The following is an 18180-nucleotide window of genomic DNA, read 5'->3' as shown; positions in this document are numbered from 1 at the left end:
TTTGGAAAATAGTGCTTCATACACGTGATATTGTAAGAGTTATAGTTGGCATATTTACTCTTATATAGTAGACAAACTTTTTCTTCAAGTCTTTTTTTTTTTTAAAAAAAAAGAATTCACTCTATTAATATTCCCTTATTTGTTCATATTTTCACTAATATTTCATTTTTAGTAAGTCAAAAGAAGATTTAGTTCTCAAAAGCATAAAAAAAAGTGGAATTAATTTTAAGAAATGGAAATTAACTTGAAAACCTAAAATCTTAATTATATTTTTTTTAGAATGTTTTGATAATTAATAATTAAAAAATAAATATTATAAAATTATTTTGTTGAAAATTGAGTGCTCCACTGGTCCCTTCCAAAACAAGATGGGGAAGTTCACAAGATCCAAGCAATGTTCACGGGATTCCATAGCTATTTTTCCAGCTCCACAGGCTATTTCTTTGTCAAGATGGGCCCACGCTACCATCCTATCATTCAAATTAACACTTCCCATTTCTTCCTTTCACTGTCCCCTTCCGATTGCGGGGTCGCCGTTTCCCCAAGTTAATTTTTAACGCAAAATAAAAATATACCAGATGATGATTTCTCGCAGTGTAAAATAAATTTTCAAGTCTTATTAATATGTTTTTTTAATTAAATAACATGATGTAATTTAGTTAATTTAATAAATTTAAAAACAATTTATATTATTAAAAAAATATAGTTTAATTTAAAACAAAAACAACATGATATTTTTTAAATAACAAAATAATAACATATTATAAAGATGTTTGTTTACGTTGTAGTTTTAACTTTTAATTTAGAGCAAATACAAATAACATGTTTGATAATATTAAAATTTACTTTATTGTTTGTACAGGACTCACATAATTTATACTGAAATTATTGGTTTGTAGAAAGCAATTGAGAGCTGCTTATGTACAAAGTGAATTAATTAACTCTGCATTGTTCACTTCAAGAAGTGAACAGTGTCTGATGAATTAATTTACTCTGCACTATTCACTTGAACTGTGTCTTATTGGACCGCATCCTGACCTGGTAAAAAAAATCTATTTTTTAAAATTGTGTTTTACTTGAAAAACTAGTGTTTAATATTATTCAATAACACAACATAAATTAAAAAGAGATCACATGATGATGCAGCATTTACGGAACTTGATAGCAATTTTAATTTTATTTCTAATGATATTTTACCTGATTTTATTGCACGCTCATAAAATCATAGAAACTATAATCTTTATCAAATGAATTTTATAAATAATAAAATTGTCGATAAGTTAATGAAATAATAATAAAATATTTGTATAAAATATTATTTATTTAATAATAAATAATGATAGTTAAATTTACAATAGTTAAACTAAAAATTATCAATATTAATATATCTTGTTTACTTATTTTATAATCTCAATTTGAAAAGTATATTTAACCAAACACATTAAAATGTTTTTTATTCAACCTTAATTTCAATTATAAATGCTTTTTATTCAACCTTAATTTCAATTATAATTTTAATCAAACACATATAAATATCAAATCAATCTCAACCAAAAATACTTTTCATAAAATAATTTTTTTTAAATCACAATCATAAAAGCTACTACAATATTAAATATATTATACATCAACTTGAATTAACCCGTATCAACGTGTCAAATCTGTTATCCAAATCATGAGATTCTGATAATTTTATAAAAAATAAATAAATATAATTTTTATTCAAATTAATATTTAAATCAATAGTAAAAAAAAAAATTAGGACAAAGGGAAAAAACACTGTTGAGGACCAAACCAAATGGATAAAAAGTTTGATGAACAAACTAAAAAGGCAAAAAAACCGAGGGAACGAGGTAGGAACTTTACATAACAAACAATGCTATAAATAATGAAATGTGAGAGAAAGAATCAGCATAGTGAATTTTCATCTTCTTTCAATTAATATTAACTAGATATGTTGCCGCTGTTTGCGAGGGCCAAACAAATTTCATATATATATATATAAAATGATGGGTTAAAAAAATCCATTCCGAAAGTTCTCGACTTGTCGTGACATCAGAGACCATGGTCAAGAAAAATCACAAACAGCAGAAATGGTGAGTCTTTAATGGGATTAGGGTTCAAAAGAAATTTTTCTTGGACTAGGAAAGAATTAAAAATCAAGAGACATTGGAAGGTCGCGAATAAATGGGAATTGAACCCTTGACATCATACAAGCAGTCAAGAAATGAAGGAGGAGAATTACGAGGTAGTTTAATTAAATTTTGAATATTTTTTTTAATAATCATGATTTTAAGATAAAATTAATTAAAATACCTATAATAAACTGATACGGATATCTATTTTTTTTATATATAAAAAAAAAAAGAGGAGGAGGTCGTTAATCTGTGGCAGATTTTACGAGGGTGAGAAATGAGTGTTTCTTTTTCTCTGGAACTTTGGGGGCTGGCTTTGTTGAAGCTTTGTGGAATCCAAGTTGAGTATTCCGTTGGTATGGTTTCTAGTAAAAGAGGAATGGAGTTTTTGTTAAGGAAATGGAAGATTCGTCGGCGATGCTAAAGGACTGGACCTCTGAGCTATACAGAGGCTTCAAATGATTTTGAACTCTAGTTAAATAAATGGGAAGGAAAAGCAAAGATAGATGGGTTTTACCTCCGAGAGAATGTCAGGTCCGCATTGCGAATTGCTTGATGTTGCAAATCATGGTGTGCTGTTTGATCTCTACTTTAAACCCAGTAAATAGGTCTGTCGGGTTTGTCTCGAAATCACAAAGCTCACTCAAAATAGAAGCTGGCCTTGCTGGGGTTACAAGCCCGATGGGGAGACGGTGCAAAACTTGAAAGAAAAATGGAGTGAACGAAGACGTCTTTCATTTCACGTAATGTTCAAAATGTTACTGTACATGCTCTCCAAGCAAAGTTCTAACGAGGAGTGTCTTATTCTATCCTCATCTTTGATTTCAATCAGACCTAATGAATACAACACGAAATGGTGGATACAAGATTGAGCAGCAAGCTAGTGAAGAAGATGCTTTGACACACAATCACAAGTAGGAATCGAGATACCCATATTCATGTCTTTTGTTGTACTGTAGCAAGCTCGCATAAGTCCGGTCCCAGATTCCGATAGACAAAGATTCATCATCTGGGCTGAGAGCTACTCCTGAAATCTCACCAAAGAAATCAATCTCTTGCCGCTTTCTGTAGTCATCTCGTGTGCTATAAACATGCACAAAATCTGCAGGTTCAGCTACGAACATGAATTGCCCATCTGATGAGAAACGAATTGAACGAACCGCACCCAAGTTTCCCTTGAGTATCACAGTAGGCGATGACAACTTTCTTATATCCCACAACCGGCAAGTTTTATCCTGATTCCCTGTGGCAAAAACACGTCCATCTGGGTGCCATGCTGATGCAAAAGAATAATCGGAATGTCCTTCTACAGTGGATACAGTCTGCCAAAATATTGACATGATTATGATTTAAGAATGCAAACAATATTCAGTGTCTGAACTGAATAACCAAGAATTACAAAAAAACAGAGTTTAAAAAAACATGCTTAAAGAACACGAACTTCACTTAAAAAATAATAACAAAAAAATGTAGTGCATCATCAGACAGAAGGCAGGGACGAGTGCTTCAGGCATTCCAGAAATTAAGAGCATGGAAGATGACAAATAGAAAACAAGGTTACACTTCCCTAAATAATTTTCCAACTGGACTAATACAGAAGAAGAAGAAAAAAGAATAGTTGATGGGGGCAGGTGGGTTATTGAATGCTTTCCAGTTAGTTTTCTATACACTTAACTGTCTTGAAAGCAACATAATTCCTCTCCGGGAAAAATAGAGATACCAATTTCATTTGACTTAAAAAAAACTTAAGATGGAAAACTTGTTGTACCTTCCCACTCTGTGAATCTACCAGCAATCCATCCAAGTTATCTCCGACAACAGTCATTAGCCTACAGTCAGGACTCATTGATGCGTGCTGCAATAAAAACAAGTTTAGTCATCAAATTGGAAGCTGGGAAAATCATAGCAGCTATAGAGTTCCACAACAGATGATGACTAAAGATTGCAGAGTCAAGGACCTTGAAGACGCTTCAAAAACCTGATTAACACCCAGTTTGGAACACTCCGAATTGGACAAAACAAGTTGAATTTGGATTTGTTGATCCCAATTCATGAGTTGGAAACCAAAATTAGTTAGGAGAAATGAATTGAAATTACAACTCAAATGGATCAGTAGAGCCGAGACCAAGACTTATTTTGGTAAGATTTGTCAATTCCTATTTTATCATGCTAGCTTTAACTCAATTATGCTTTTGTTTTTCCAAATAGTTTTGAATAGAAAATCCATTTGCAATCAATTCTATCAATTCATTTATAAACTGCTCCGAATAGACTTCGAACACATTTTGATTGTTTAATTTCTTTTTTCCTTCTACCATTATTGTAGTGGCATCTTCCATCTATTTTATGCAAATGAAAAGAAATTGATGGAGAAAACTCAATTCCCAGTTAGCAATTCCCCTATATGTGTTGTTCCTTTCTAACAGTGAGTATTCATGTAGCAGTCACACAGAAAGTTGGGACAGAAACAAAAAAAAAAAAAAAAACCACAAAATGCATATTAGTGTTTCTTGTAAGTGATGAGGATGGCTTACATTCACCGGCCAAGGGAAACAGAAGTGATTCAAAAGCTGAAACGTCTCCAAGTCATATTCTCTAAGACCACAATCATTGTTGGATGTAATGAATTTGATTCCACCCCTGCAAGAACAGTTCCCATATCAATCTGTAATGGCTAAAAACAATTTATGATACTGAGCAAATACAAAATAATCTTACTACCTCATGCCATCATATATCTCAATAGCATTCGTGATGGCATTATCATCGTATGTTGTGCGGGTACAAAAGCTAACTCCTTGCTTATCCAAACGCTGCAGCAGATAAATTAACAGGTTAGAAAAAGACTTCCAGAAAAGATGCATGAGCAGCCTACTGGTCTTTCCATAATTTTGATTGTATCTTATTTTATTTTTCCTATTTGCAGGAGCAGAAGATGTTTGAAACTCAGGAAAAGTAGAGCATTCCGTTAGCTTTCCAAAACCTTGGCTCCTAAAATACAATGTTAACAATTTCAGCAGTTCATCAAAGGAACGAACTGTGAAATGAAAATCTAAAAGATATTTGGCAGAAAGAAGTAAATATACATGCCTGTTGCAAACATGCAGCATGTACCAGGCCCTGCTGATGAGATATTGAACATGTGATAAACAAAAGACGTACACGATTATCCAAATGAAAATGGCCATGGCCTACTACTGACATCTAACTTCATGAAAAAAAAGACTTCATTGAAGGAGGAAAAAAACATTTTTTACATACCAGGTTAATGGTTAAAACTCAATTTCGATTTACTAATAAACATTTACCATAAAACTTGTCCATGATTTTATTTGTCTTATTACATCTGACAGGACTTCTATCCTGACCGATACAACATGTAGGTCGCTTGTGGCAGCTAACATAAGAGGCTCCAAATCCAAGGACTACGGAATCCCATGGAGGAGTGCAGAGCATGCTTCTTCTTTTTTCTATCCTAAACTGTGCATAATTCCATTTCAGGATCCAATATCATTGTCCAATTTCATATTCCAAACGTCGGTTTCAAATGTTCCCCCTAAATGCTACGCGGCAACATTGAGGACATGATCTTTTAATTCTTATGTCTAAACTCTGAAGTATGAAATGAAATGAAGGGCAAAGACAAAGTTGACACAAAGCAAATGTGTTTAAAAGCATTTATTGAACCCTCCAAACACTCAGCATTCGCCAAAGGAAAAATAAAAAGAATGCTTGCAACAAGCTTTCTATTTCCTTTTCCCCAATAGCTTATCTTCTAATTCACATCCATCCTCACTTCATGTTTCACATCAGCACAGCTCAATCCTGCAGCTTTGCAAGATGCAAACGTAGAAACTGAGTCAAGTCACCACAACACAGAACCTGTAATTAATATTTAACCATATAGATCTAACTTACTGATGTTTTGCCTAATTCTCTTCATATGGAAAAACAAAATAATCTCATATAGATCTTCCCACCAATTGCATCCAAATTGATGTGCATATTCCAATAATCCCTTCCATATTTCTCTTTCCGAACTTAATAATTCTTATCCTCCTATTGCCTCTTTGTTCACTACACTACTTGATCTCAGGCTACAGTAATACCTTTGCAACCTCAAATTAACTCTTGTTTGACAAGTTATGCAAATAATCAAATTGTTTGTGACCCATAAAAGCCTTTGTTCAACTGTCTCCCTGAAAATTCTACCAGCCAGGTTCCTCACTTTGATGCCGTATTATGTTATTAGCCTCTAAACTTGATCTTTCCAATTCCTATTCAGCTCCAAAGCTCTAAAACTTTTATCAACGATAACAATAACATCTGATAACTGCCTCCACATATAAAATCAATGCTGAACACATGTATGTTCTCAGTCATGCAGCATTAGAAATTGAAACCGTTCGGCAGTACAAGATGGAGGACAACAGAGGGTCACTCATGATGCAATCATCATTAGGACAACGTCATCAGAACAGTCTTTATACAAAGTAGAACTGCAATTTATCAATTTCATCAACTTCCTAATGCTGCTGTGTCTTGTATGGTAATCCAACACATGAGGTCAAGAACAGGGCTCAAAATAAAATAAGACTACAAAAAACCTTACCTCTTTATATAAGCTAACAAATGAAGAAAGGTTTGCTGAGAAATCAACTCACTTTGCAAGTAAGCTCTCCTCGGAGGCCTCCAGCAACAAGAAAATTATCTTTGACTGCTATAGTGCTGATTGGAGTTTGGGTGAAACCTTCTAACAAACTTCCAGCATGTTTCTGTATCGCAAACAATTATGAGTTGGGGGGGAGGGAACCAGAATGGTAAATATGAACTTGGCTGATAAGGAACTTTTCTTGAGAAACACGAGAGAGAGATTAATCATACTTGACAAACAGATTTGTTATTAACTGTGAAAGTCAACATGGAAATAATCATAATACCTCAGAAGGTGCTACATGTCCTGCAAAATTGATGACCTCGGACAAAGTGCCAGACATGGATGACCAGTGCATGACTGAAAAATTCGACACCAGATATACATCATGTTTCGAAGTGGCCCAAACCAAGTTCCTGAGCTGCACAACAATAGCACAACAAAAGGCTCTGAAGTGTCCAGTGGGCAATATAACTAGCAAAGGTAGATGAAGTCAGCTAACATGCAACATGGCTTTAAAGGGAACTTGCTCCTATGTGCAGTCCAAAGAGAAAAAAACAACACATAGTTGCCCCTTATAAATACAGAAACAAATTGTTCTAAGAATAAAACACTAGCATTTAAGGATAGAAGTCCTAAAACTAAATAGATAGCTAGCAACATTTAATCAGAGCTAGTTTCTTTTCTCTTTCCCTATTTCAGAAGGATGTCAAGACAGCTCAAACACAAACACAAACACAACGATGAGGTTTTTACATGGACAAGTGCATAGAAGAATCTGCTATTCACCTACAGAAGTTGCAAAATCCACAAACCTGAAAATGAAATATAGTGGGCTTAACCGATCTAGTATTATGGAAGAATTCATAGTAGTAGCCTCCCTTCTCCATTTGTTTGCACTCCTAAAACAACCAAGTACAATAATCACAAAGAATTATGAAACCCAGAAAGCAAGTTAATAACCAACAATATCAAGAGTATTAAAGTACCTTATCGACAGCTTCGCCGGATAACGGAATGTTCTCATAATTCTTGTACTGCTCAAGCCTGGTCAATCTGTACTTTTCCCTGGTTATATTCAATCTTTCCCAGGGAATACCCTGTATGTCTTGACCATTCCTGGCCTGCTCAGAAGATGTATCCGTAGCCTTGGTAAGCTGCTCATTTTTTACCAAGAATTCCAGATTAATTAATTTTGTAAATTCTACCCGAAATAAAATACTCGTTCATAAAAATATATATATATATACCAAAACTACCAAAAAATAAGTTGAGAAGAATACCAAGTCGTATTCATTGGCTTCAACATCTTCCACACCGGCTGCGGCTCGTCCATCCATTTCGAAATCGACCATTTCTGCTTCTTCCGCCATGTAATTCATATCCCCCAACCGCTGGAAGTATGACATGTGCTATTTATGCATATATATAACCTCTGCTAAAAATAAAAAAGAAAATCAACTCCAACGTCAATAAAAATCATTTGCCTTTGTAATTATATAATATAATATATTTCATCCATATTCATGAAACGTTGAGAAAGAAGAAGACCAAACTCTCACAAACAATTGCAGGTTGCAACAGAACATCCAATCCAAGTTAATTATTAAGAAATAACTAATAAATTCGACAATTTCAAGGGCGTGTTTACCATCAATGCCATGCCATGATAGATTAACCGAAGAGTATTGGCCTCAGAAATATGGATTAAAACCCCAGCATAAAAAATCATAGAAAAGAAAAAAGAAGCAAACAACTGCTGCTAAACACAAGAAGAATTAAAAAGGAGGGATTCTCTTACGCACACAGTAATCAACAATTCAGAGAGAGCAAATTGTTGAGAGGAGACGAAATTCTCTTAAAGGAAAATTGATAAATTATAATATATGGTGGGGGCACATTTTTCTACTTTAATTTAACAATGTGCTGGTGGTTCATGGAATGATGGGATCTGAGAGAAATAAGAAGATTGGGTTATCGAAATTAATTATATTATTTGTCGGCAAAACCATCTCCTCTTATAATCGATTGCTTGTGGGCACGCACCGCCCCTTTTGCATGTTTATCTGCTCTTTAATTGTTTTTTTTTTTTTATTATTATTGTTATAATTAAAGCGCTGTCTTTTTAAATACTTTGGATAGATATGGAAGAAGTATTTTGAAGATTTTTAAAAAATTACTTAAATTTAGACATGCAGGAGAGGGAAAGAAATAATAAGAAAATACTATTTTAATATATTTATAAATAAAAAATATTTTAAAATGTAATATCTATCAGAGTACAAAAGAGTCACGGAGAACAGCCCGGGAAGACAATATGCATGCATGAGAAAAATAATATTACCGAGTTCTTATACGGCGAGCAACCTTATCCTTCTTCAAGCTCCCCAGCAACGACAAACAAATGTTGGTGGAGAAGAAAGCTAGATTTGGGATCAATTTCCTTATTAATAGCAAAATCTTAATATTAATAGCAACACAACCTTATTATTATTATTATTATTATGAATTTCAAAATATAAAAAATCCCTTTTTTTTCCTTGCTATGATTTGGACTTAATTTAATTCGTCGTCATCTTTTGTGCGTTTTTCCCGACCTCAAAACCCATAGCTTCTGGCATATATTTGACTTGGAAATTGGATTTTTGGACTGTGGTGTTAAAGAAACGCCTGTGAAGAAGAAGAAGAAGCTGAGTTGAAAAGGTAGAGGTGAACAAAAATTCGATATCTGCACTTATAAAAAATCTATAATCAAATGTCAAATAAACACGTTTACCTGAATTTCTTTTTAATTGAGTTATTTTATTTTTAATTCCTTTTCACTTAAGTGTTTGTACCTCAATTATTTTTTTTTTAATTGGGTTGGTTTGGAAACATAGTAGAAATCATATTCTATAAAATTTTAAAATTTTTTATTTAAAATAAAAAATTATATTCTTAGATCGTTTTAATGTATTGATATCAAAAATAATTTTTTAAAAATAAAAAAATTATTTAATATATTTCTAAGTAAAAAGTGTTTTGAACTATCATCATTATCATAATGCTAAACATCAATATCTCCATTACTTTATCAACTTGTCTTTGATTTTTATATAAAAAAAATATGAATTTTTTTTTTTGCTTTTCTTTTTTTTCATTTTTTTCTTTAATATTTACTTAATTTTGAATCTATCTTGATAAATTATTCCCTTTGTTTTTTATGAATTCTTTTAAATCAAATAATTATTTTTATTTTTCATCCAAGTTGTATTGAAACTCATTAAATTAGTTAGATTATATTAAAATAAATCTTATATAATTCAATTTTAAACTCGGATTAGATAATAAATAAAATCAATTAATTTTAAAATTGATTAACTAGACAATGTTAATAACAATATCAATGATTTCTTTCAATTTAATATATTTTTATGTTGAATTTTTTTTATTCAATAAATTGAGTCAAATTGAGTCGGTTAATTTTAAATTCACGAAACTTAATACTTTTTATGTTGAATATTTTTTATTTAAGTCACGCCAAAGCATAATGTTGCGCTTAAAGTAGTTATAACTTAGAACTAAAGGACTATAAATATACATACACGCGCGTGCACGCGCATGTGTATATATATATATATGTGTGTGTAAATCATACACGCGCGCGCGCGCGCGTGTATATATATATATATATGTGTGTGTATCATTTTTTAAAATGTGCTATTTATTATAAATAGTAAGAATTGATAATCACAGGATGAATTAAAAAGATTTAATGATAGAAAATAAAAGAGGAATCAACATCTAAATGCCTGGATCAGAAGCAAAATAAAAGGTCTTTATTTTTTATCGATGGTTTATTTTTTATTGTAGATTAATGGTTGATGGTTCCTAGTATCTCACATTTTACCTTTTTTTTTTTCTACTGTGTTTTCATTTTATTTATTCTTATCTAATATATACACTTCGAATATTTCTCCCTCTTTGCTATTATTTAGCCTTTAAAAAAGAATTTAACCATAAAAGCATATGGAACACTACTAGTTTTACAACCCGTGTTGTGTCGCGGGTAGAATCCCAAATTAAATTTTAACACGGTAAAAAAAAATATGTCAATATTACAAATAAATTTTATTGTATTATGAATTTTTAAAAATAAAAAAATCAAAAAAAATATTTATAGAATAAATTAAAAAATATATATATGAATTGATAAATTGTAAGAGTTGTTAATGTTAATTAAAAAATATAAGAGTGATCCGTTTGATACAAGTAGAATTTTAAATTAATTTCTAATATAAAATGAACAAAATAATTCTGTTGTGAATATGTTTTCATGTATCAAGTTTTTTTTTCTAATTGATAAGTGAAAAAAAATACACTTTATATGATAAATTTAAAAAAAATATATGAACTGGTAAATAATTTTTTCTGTCAATGCTAATTAAATATCAAAGCAATAAGTTAATCTTAATAATATAAATAAAATATAAATGCACCTGCAAATGTCTTACATTGACTATTTTTTTTTAAAATATTTTTATTCCTTTCATTTTAGTGGATAATTGTTGTTGTTAATAACAAATAAATTTTATTTTATAAAAAAAAACTCAATTTAAATAAAGCTAATCTATATAAAATAGAGACAAGAATCACAAAAAATCAAACTAATCTCTTCAAAGTATCACTTCACTTTTTTTTTTTTTTTAAAAAAAGAACAATCATTATTTAAAAAACAAAGTTAATTTAATTTATTAAAGAAATAGAAGAGGGGGCATAAGTTGCTACTTAAATGGAAAGAATTAATGGCAAGGAAAAAATTAATAATAAAAAAAAGAGGACACTCACTAGCGGGCTAGGTCCCCCTGCTTGGCCTGTATACAAAAGTTAGGCACTCGTTTATTTTCAGAAGCTTATGACGTGTCGTACATTATTATTTTCTCGGAAATAAGCAACATGTGGATAAATTAATTCAATTTTTTAAAAAGCTATTTAACTTGATTTAATCATATATTTTATATATTTTTTCGAGATATAATATAATGAATTGGTTCATGAATTAACCTGATAAATTATCTAGATTTGACTCATCAATTTCAAAATAATTTGAAAAAAAGAGTCGAGATCATACTTCGAATACAAGTGATCATACTTTGAATAAAAGTCACTTCGATTTGAACTGCGTTGGCATGATTCTTTAAGCTTTCAAAGGATGGCATAACACACCGTTACCGAATAAATATACTTCTCGAGAGATGCTTGAGAATGGAACTCAAAAAATGTGAAAAGCAAAACAATATAAAGAGGAACCCTTTTGTTAGTTTTTTTGTTTTGTTTAATTTCACGGCTTCATACTGAAACTGTTTAGAAATACGATTCAATCTGTATATTTAAAAAAATTATTTTTTAATTAAAATTTAATATAATTTATATATTTTAGATTATTTTGATGGGCTAATATTAAAAATAATTTTTTTTTAAAAAAAATTATTAATATATATTTTGATAAAAAAAATTATTTAAAAAATAATAAATACTACACTACCAAATACACTTATAATTGAAGATCTCGGATTTGAACGACACGTGGACAACCTGATTTTTCCCTTCATGGTGGGCTACGAGCTTCAATCACAACGGGGACGATGGGGCAATGGAATCATTGCATATGGTTGTAGGCCACCTTGCTTCCAATTTAAAATTGTATATCTAATTTATGTCACCCATGGCTCGATGCATCATATAATAAAAAAATAAAAAAATAAAAAAACACAAGCCCATCATCATCATACATTCGGAGGCATGCTTTGCCTTCGAGAGATAGGGCTTCATCTGGAGAATTTCCAAAGTCATTATCATCATCCACCCATCACGTCTTCAAGGCTGTAACCCCACAAGATACACCGTCCATAACAAGTGATTAGACGATTGTTTTTCATACGAAAATATATTGAAAATATTTTTTTATTTTTTAAAAATTAATTTTAATATTAGTATATTAAAATATTTTAAAAAATAAAAAAATTAATTTTTTTAAAAAACTTTCAAATCACAAAAGCAAAACGGCTACTGTAACAACATTGTAGCCCTGCAGTGTCCCCCTTAGCCACGTGTACACTTATCTTATGATGCTCGCTCTCCTAATTTCATTATTACATCAACAAGTACATTGTGTAATGTCAGAAAGTAAAAAAAAAGCATTTCTCTTGGCCTACCTGTGTTTATCGTTCGGGTGAAGTGGAGTATTCCAAAATGTTTTTTTTTTAAATTAAAAATAAATTAATATAATATTTTTTTATAATTTATTTTTGATATAAATATATAAAAATTATACAAAAGTAAATAAAAAGCATCAATCTATTTTCTTCGAGTAAAAAATAATTTAAAAAAATATTATAACACAAAAACTAAACACTCACGTAAAGAAAGGTGCGTTGCTTGTTATACAGGGAGATTCCCTTCTTCTTTTTTAAAGCTACCCCACTCTTTATCATCTCTAGTAACTTGATCTTAACTAGACTGATCAAGTATCTGATTATCACGTAAAGAAAATAGTGAGGTTCTGGCCTAGTGGTAAGAAAAGCTTGTCTTTTTTCTTTGTATTTGGGTTCGAATTTCATCATGCATGCCTGTCACCCCTGCGGTGCCTTATCTGTTCACTGGACTTGCAGGATGTTCAATGGATCATAGGGATTAGTCATGATACACGTAAACTAGTCCGAACACCCCACGTCAATTAAAAAAAAAAAAGTATCTGATTTTTGTGAGAGGAATAATTGATAATCTTGTCAAGGTCATATCTATATCAAAGAAGGAAAACAAAACTTATATGTGGTCCAAAAAAATAAAAATAAAAATTAAAAACCACCTTCTTTGTGATTTGTATGAGAGGAATACTAGATAATTTTATTTTTTTTGGATTTAATTTGTTTTTATTTTCTAAGCAAATGTTCGATAGAACTGCATAACGAGGGCATTTCAGATGAGTTAAGCTAATATTTAAGACAGCAAGAGTATAAATACGTTGGCTCCTGTGCACTAACCTTAGTTAGAGTGGTTATAATTATTTTTTAAATAATTGTTTTTTATTTTTAAAAAATTATTTTTAAAATCAATGTATTCAAATAATTTAAAATATATAAAAAATTTATTTTTTATAAAAAAATTAAATTTTTTAGAAACACACCGCATTCCAAATGTTTACTTTTGTTTGGTCTTCTATCAAAGTGTTATCTTGAAAAATGAGGTTAATTAAATTTTGGTCAGTTATTTATGTTAAAATTTAAAAAAAAAACTATAAGAATTGTACATCGTTAGTGTTTCATCCTACGATGAAACAATAATAAACAAAGCACAGCGCATTTCCATTTGCCAGTTATCCAACCCTAGACAAGGCATGCTTTAATTTATTTAGTATTATATTTTGTTTTAATTATTGTGCTGTGTTATTTTTAGAGATAGACAAGAAGCATTACTTGACAGCTTTGCATTTAAGAAAAATTTTTTTGTTTTTTTCCCCAAGAAGATAACAGATCTCATGATAAATTATTTTATTTTGAATTAAAAGCAAGGATAGCCGGCTTTGAAAATAGATCACACATGCTGCCCACTGCTCAGCAGCCTAGCTAATGCTGGAATGAACTGCTTACAGGCTGGTTTTATGGACTGTCCCACGGTAGTCTGCCCTTGAATCCTCGGACGAGTCTTTTTTTGGTTTGGGCTTTGCCGCTTTCCTAATCACCAAAAACAGAATCAATTTATAATTAGGGATTTCGATGGGTTGGATTTTTTTATATATATTTTTTTTATTTGTTATTTGGTAAAAAATTTAGGTATTTATTATCTATTATTATTTTTTAATCAATAAAAAATAAAATAGTTAATATATATATATATATATGTATGTATCTATGTATGTATGTATGTATATGTATCATTTTAATGTTTATATAGATTTGGGGGAAAGTTGAAAGTTAATTTAGCCTTTTAGCAATCCATGTATCTATTATATATCTTCCTTGTGAATAATAGATTTATTAATTTTGTATCTTTAAAGTGGTGATTTAATCTTTATTTTTAAGATGATGAAATATTTGTATGTTTCTTTTGATTTTGTATCTTAAAATGATGAGCAAAAACATTTTTTGGCGAGCGAGTGATCTCTTACTTTGTGATAATCATATTATAGTATCATAGTTTATTTAGATAATTTTAAAAAAAATCACATGATGAACTTGAAAACCATGTAAATAAGCTTATTTTTCCATGCAGTAAAAACATGTAAATTCAGGATGAAAGTTACCTCATGAGCTGATATTAAGCACCATTAAAGAATTGCATTGCACTCATTTGCATTGCCAACTCGAACTCACATAGCCCAACATCAGTATGACAACCATTTTAGGACATTCTCGTGTCACTTCACCTCTGTATTCTCCATTTACGCACCACAACAAATTTGGCATTCCCTTGAACCAACTTTGATTATCTTGTGCAAGGTGCCGGAAAAGCGAGGCCAAACAAAGGACTCAAATGCAGGTAATTGTAACCCAAAGTTCTGAGAGAGAAGGTCGATCCCAGTTAATGCCCTCTACATGCTATTCTGAATGCAATTCTCATTCTCATGACATGATGAGGATTTCCTCTGTCATGCCATCATAAATTTCGTGCAACCACTTCAACACGTCAAGTGCATCCTTGTTCCTGAAGAGAAGAAATTCAGTTTATGCACACATGTTTCATGTAATTGCACATAATACAGCACCGTTTTCTTGATGCTTGCATTTTTCTTATCTAGTAATTCACATGATTCTTCAAACAAAACAATTATTGACTTGCAGAGCAGTAAACAGGAGAAGATTACCACGAGCCAACAAAAGAGAGTTGACCTTGTTTGAAATAAAACTTTTCTTAAGTAGAGTGTAGATATTATTGTAAAGCTGAAGCGCAATTTCATCATGTTTCCAATAAATACTGTGCAGACAGATTTTTGGATCTGACAATAGCACTTGCCAAATTCAATTCTAAAAACCAGGATAAACTCTTCCTATAAAATATTTGTACCACAAAGGAAAAGAAAAATTCAATTGTTTAAACTCAAGCAAATGCTATCCAGAAGTGGTTTTGGACCAGAACCCCATGCTCCTTTGACATCACTATCAGAATTGGTGTTGGAACAGAACCAATCTGCACATTCCACTTAGATATCCAAATTACAGAATAGGGAAGATAGAATAACAGAAGTAAAAGTTGAACCTGTAACCCTCCATGAAATTTGTCACTTACTATCCCCGTGGGATATTAAAGCCACTTAAAAATCATACTTACAGAACCATCTGAAATCCTAGATCAATATGTTTGTTTAAAGTTAGTTTTGTTTGTTTAATTGAAGTCACAGAACACATGATTAGTTGAAGGTCATCATTTCATTCCATTACATTTTAGTGCTAACATATCACAGCTGTAAAAACTATTACCGATGAATCAATATTGAAATCATTGACTCTAGCTTAAAATTTAGCACATCTTGCAAGCATGAAAAATCAGCTATACTGTCCAGGAATATTCACTCAAATATATCTAGATTAATTCATTTTGATTTTACTCTCTGGAAAAGACAGTACTAGATGGGAAGTAGATTGCTAAACCTATAAACCATGAAAAATAATGGGAACAGAGAATTTCAAATGTTCAATAATTAGCATGAACAAACCTCATAAATCGATGATTATGTTAGCTTTCTAGCAAAGATCCAATCATGTGTGAACTAGCAAAAACCAATTAAGGACCAAGGAAGCACCACATTTTGTTGAACATGTCTGTTTTTAGCATTCTTGTTTTCATGCATAAAAGGATAAATTCTTGATCACCAAAAATATAAAAGATGTTTGACCCGTATCTGTCCACACAGCAAATCTCTTACTGTGTAGTCATCGAAAGCCAATTTGTTGCTTTAGGAGCATAAACTATGGAAACAACCAAATCTAGGAGGACCCATCCATAATGCTCCATACATTACACGGGGAAGACAATGCGTTAAGATTTGTTTTACTGAACTAGTAAAGGACAGAGAGAGAGAGAGCTATATGGTCTACCATCCCATAAAACTTCAAAGAAACTTCAAAAAGCTATACAATCTTCATTGATACTCCATCCAAATAATAGCTTCTTTTGTTATTTATCTATCCTAAAATGCATGTCTATTGACCATCCTACTTTCCTATTCTGCAATACTTCTCTGACACATAACAGAACACACAATACCCGGTGTCCTTGCCAGAAAACAATGCTTAAAAAACAATGGAAATAGGATAAGGCCAAGTACTTTTGAACCAAAAATCTGATGACTTGGACACTTGGCTAGGCCATGTTTTGAAGTTAATTGGTTGAACAGTTGAAATGGTAAGGTTTTGTCAATTTTGCAAGCACAAAAACCTAGATGCTGGCAGCTTAATCAGAATTGCTCAGTGACCTGCATTGCATAACCAGTGCCCTAGGATTAAGACTTTTGCATGGTCAAGGTCAACGCTCTAACAATTATACTTGGTAGTTTCATGGCTTGTCTCATAAACTTGGCAATTCATTGCTTCTTTTGTTAGTTTGGCTATAATAATTTACACATATATTTATATTAGATCTTGAATTCAACAAAATCTGACGAATGGTTTATTTGTTGAAATTCATTAGAGTGTCTTGTATAAAGGAGACCCAAGAATCATTGTCTACGTCTTCTTGTTGCCAAGATTTTAAGGGAAACCAACCATGTTTTTTTTTATGAAGCTGTTTTAGTTTGAATACATGGTGGATTCTGCACTACATATCAAGGCAGCAAAGGATGGAGAAAAAAAAATTAAAAGAATTTTGATTGGTACTCTTTTATGATGTATTCAATAACTGTAGTTCTTTTCTTTTTTTTGGCTATTATAAGAGAGAAGAGAGAAGTGTGTCTTGGTTCTTTCTTGACATGACTAAGTGCTTGTACAAAGAGTTAATGAGATTTAAGCATTTGGCTTTCAGGATGAAATATTAATTTGAGTGACCACTCTTATTTACTCATAATGAAGTTTTTCTTTAATCATTGTTGCTGGTGGAAGTACTCGGAACTATAGCTGTCCCTATCCAATTTCTCTACCTGCCTAGTGGTTTAAAATTGACATTGTCGCAACATATATTCTTGCACTCTAATAAATCACCTCCTAATGAACGTAAATTTAGATATTTAATCACAATGCTGTAATTTTGCGAAGATTACAAGAAATCAGCTTCATGAAATTACCATGCTAGGTTTAACCTTGAGATGTCAGAACTATAGGAAAAGGATAGATATTTAATCACAAGTCCTAAAACTAAAAAGATAGCTATCAACATTTAATCAGGGCAAGTTTCTTTTCTCTTTCCCTATTTCAGTAGGAT

The 18180-nt window shown here is 31.3% G+C and overlaps 1 protein-coding gene and 1 long non-coding RNA gene across 13 annotated transcripts in view; both read right to left on the bottom strand.

Moving 5' to 3' along the window:
- Positions 1-2836: 2836 nt before the first annotated feature.
- LOC105107701 (uncharacterized WD repeat-containing protein C2A9.03-like) overlaps positions 2837-18180 on the bottom strand; it is a 17551-nt gene continuing 2207 nt past the window's right edge. For 5 of the 12 annotated variants that reach the window (XM_011001723.1, XM_011001724.1, XM_011001725.1 and 2 more), the window contains 8 exons: positions 7779-7946; positions 7605-7691; positions 7076-7210; positions 6800-6910; positions 4857-4948; positions 4670-4775; positions 3904-3990; positions 2837-3457 (listed from right to left, as the gene is read on the bottom strand). In XM_011001723.1, the coding sequence (XP_011000025.1) occupies positions 3044-3457; positions 3904-3990; positions 4670-4775; positions 4857-4948; positions 6800-6910; positions 7076-7210; positions 7605-7691; positions 7779-7946 (1200 nt within the window). In that variant the 3' untranslated portion in view covers positions 2837-3043. Of the gene's footprint in view, positions 3458-3903; positions 3991-4669; positions 4776-4856; positions 4949-6799; positions 6911-7075; positions 7211-7604; positions 7692-7778; positions 7947-8072; positions 8228-8349; positions 8372-8440; positions 8528-8590; positions 8829-18180 lie in introns of those variants that run through there. The other 7 variants (XM_011001728.1, XM_011001727.1, XM_011001726.1 and 4 more) reach the window with 7 other exon arrangements.
- Positions 14193-18180, bottom strand: part of LOC105107703 (uncharacterized) — a 4233-nt gene continuing 245 nt past the window's right edge. The window contains exons 2-3 of the long non-coding RNA XR_838933.1: positions 15071-15471; positions 14193-14501 (exon numbers count right to left, since the gene is read on the bottom strand). This is a non-coding gene — a long non-coding RNA (uncharacterized LOC105107703). The remainder of the gene's footprint in view (positions 14502-15070; positions 15472-18180) is intronic.

The sequence above is a fragment of the Populus euphratica genome, unplaced genomic scaffold (assembly GCF_000495115.2).
Source record: "Populus euphratica unplaced genomic scaffold, PopEup_1.0 scaffold170.1, whole genome shotgun sequence".
Taxonomy (NCBI): domain Eukaryota; kingdom Viridiplantae; phylum Streptophyta; class Magnoliopsida; order Malpighiales; family Salicaceae; genus Populus; species Populus euphratica.
This window is presented reverse-complemented; position numbering and strand designations above follow the sequence as displayed.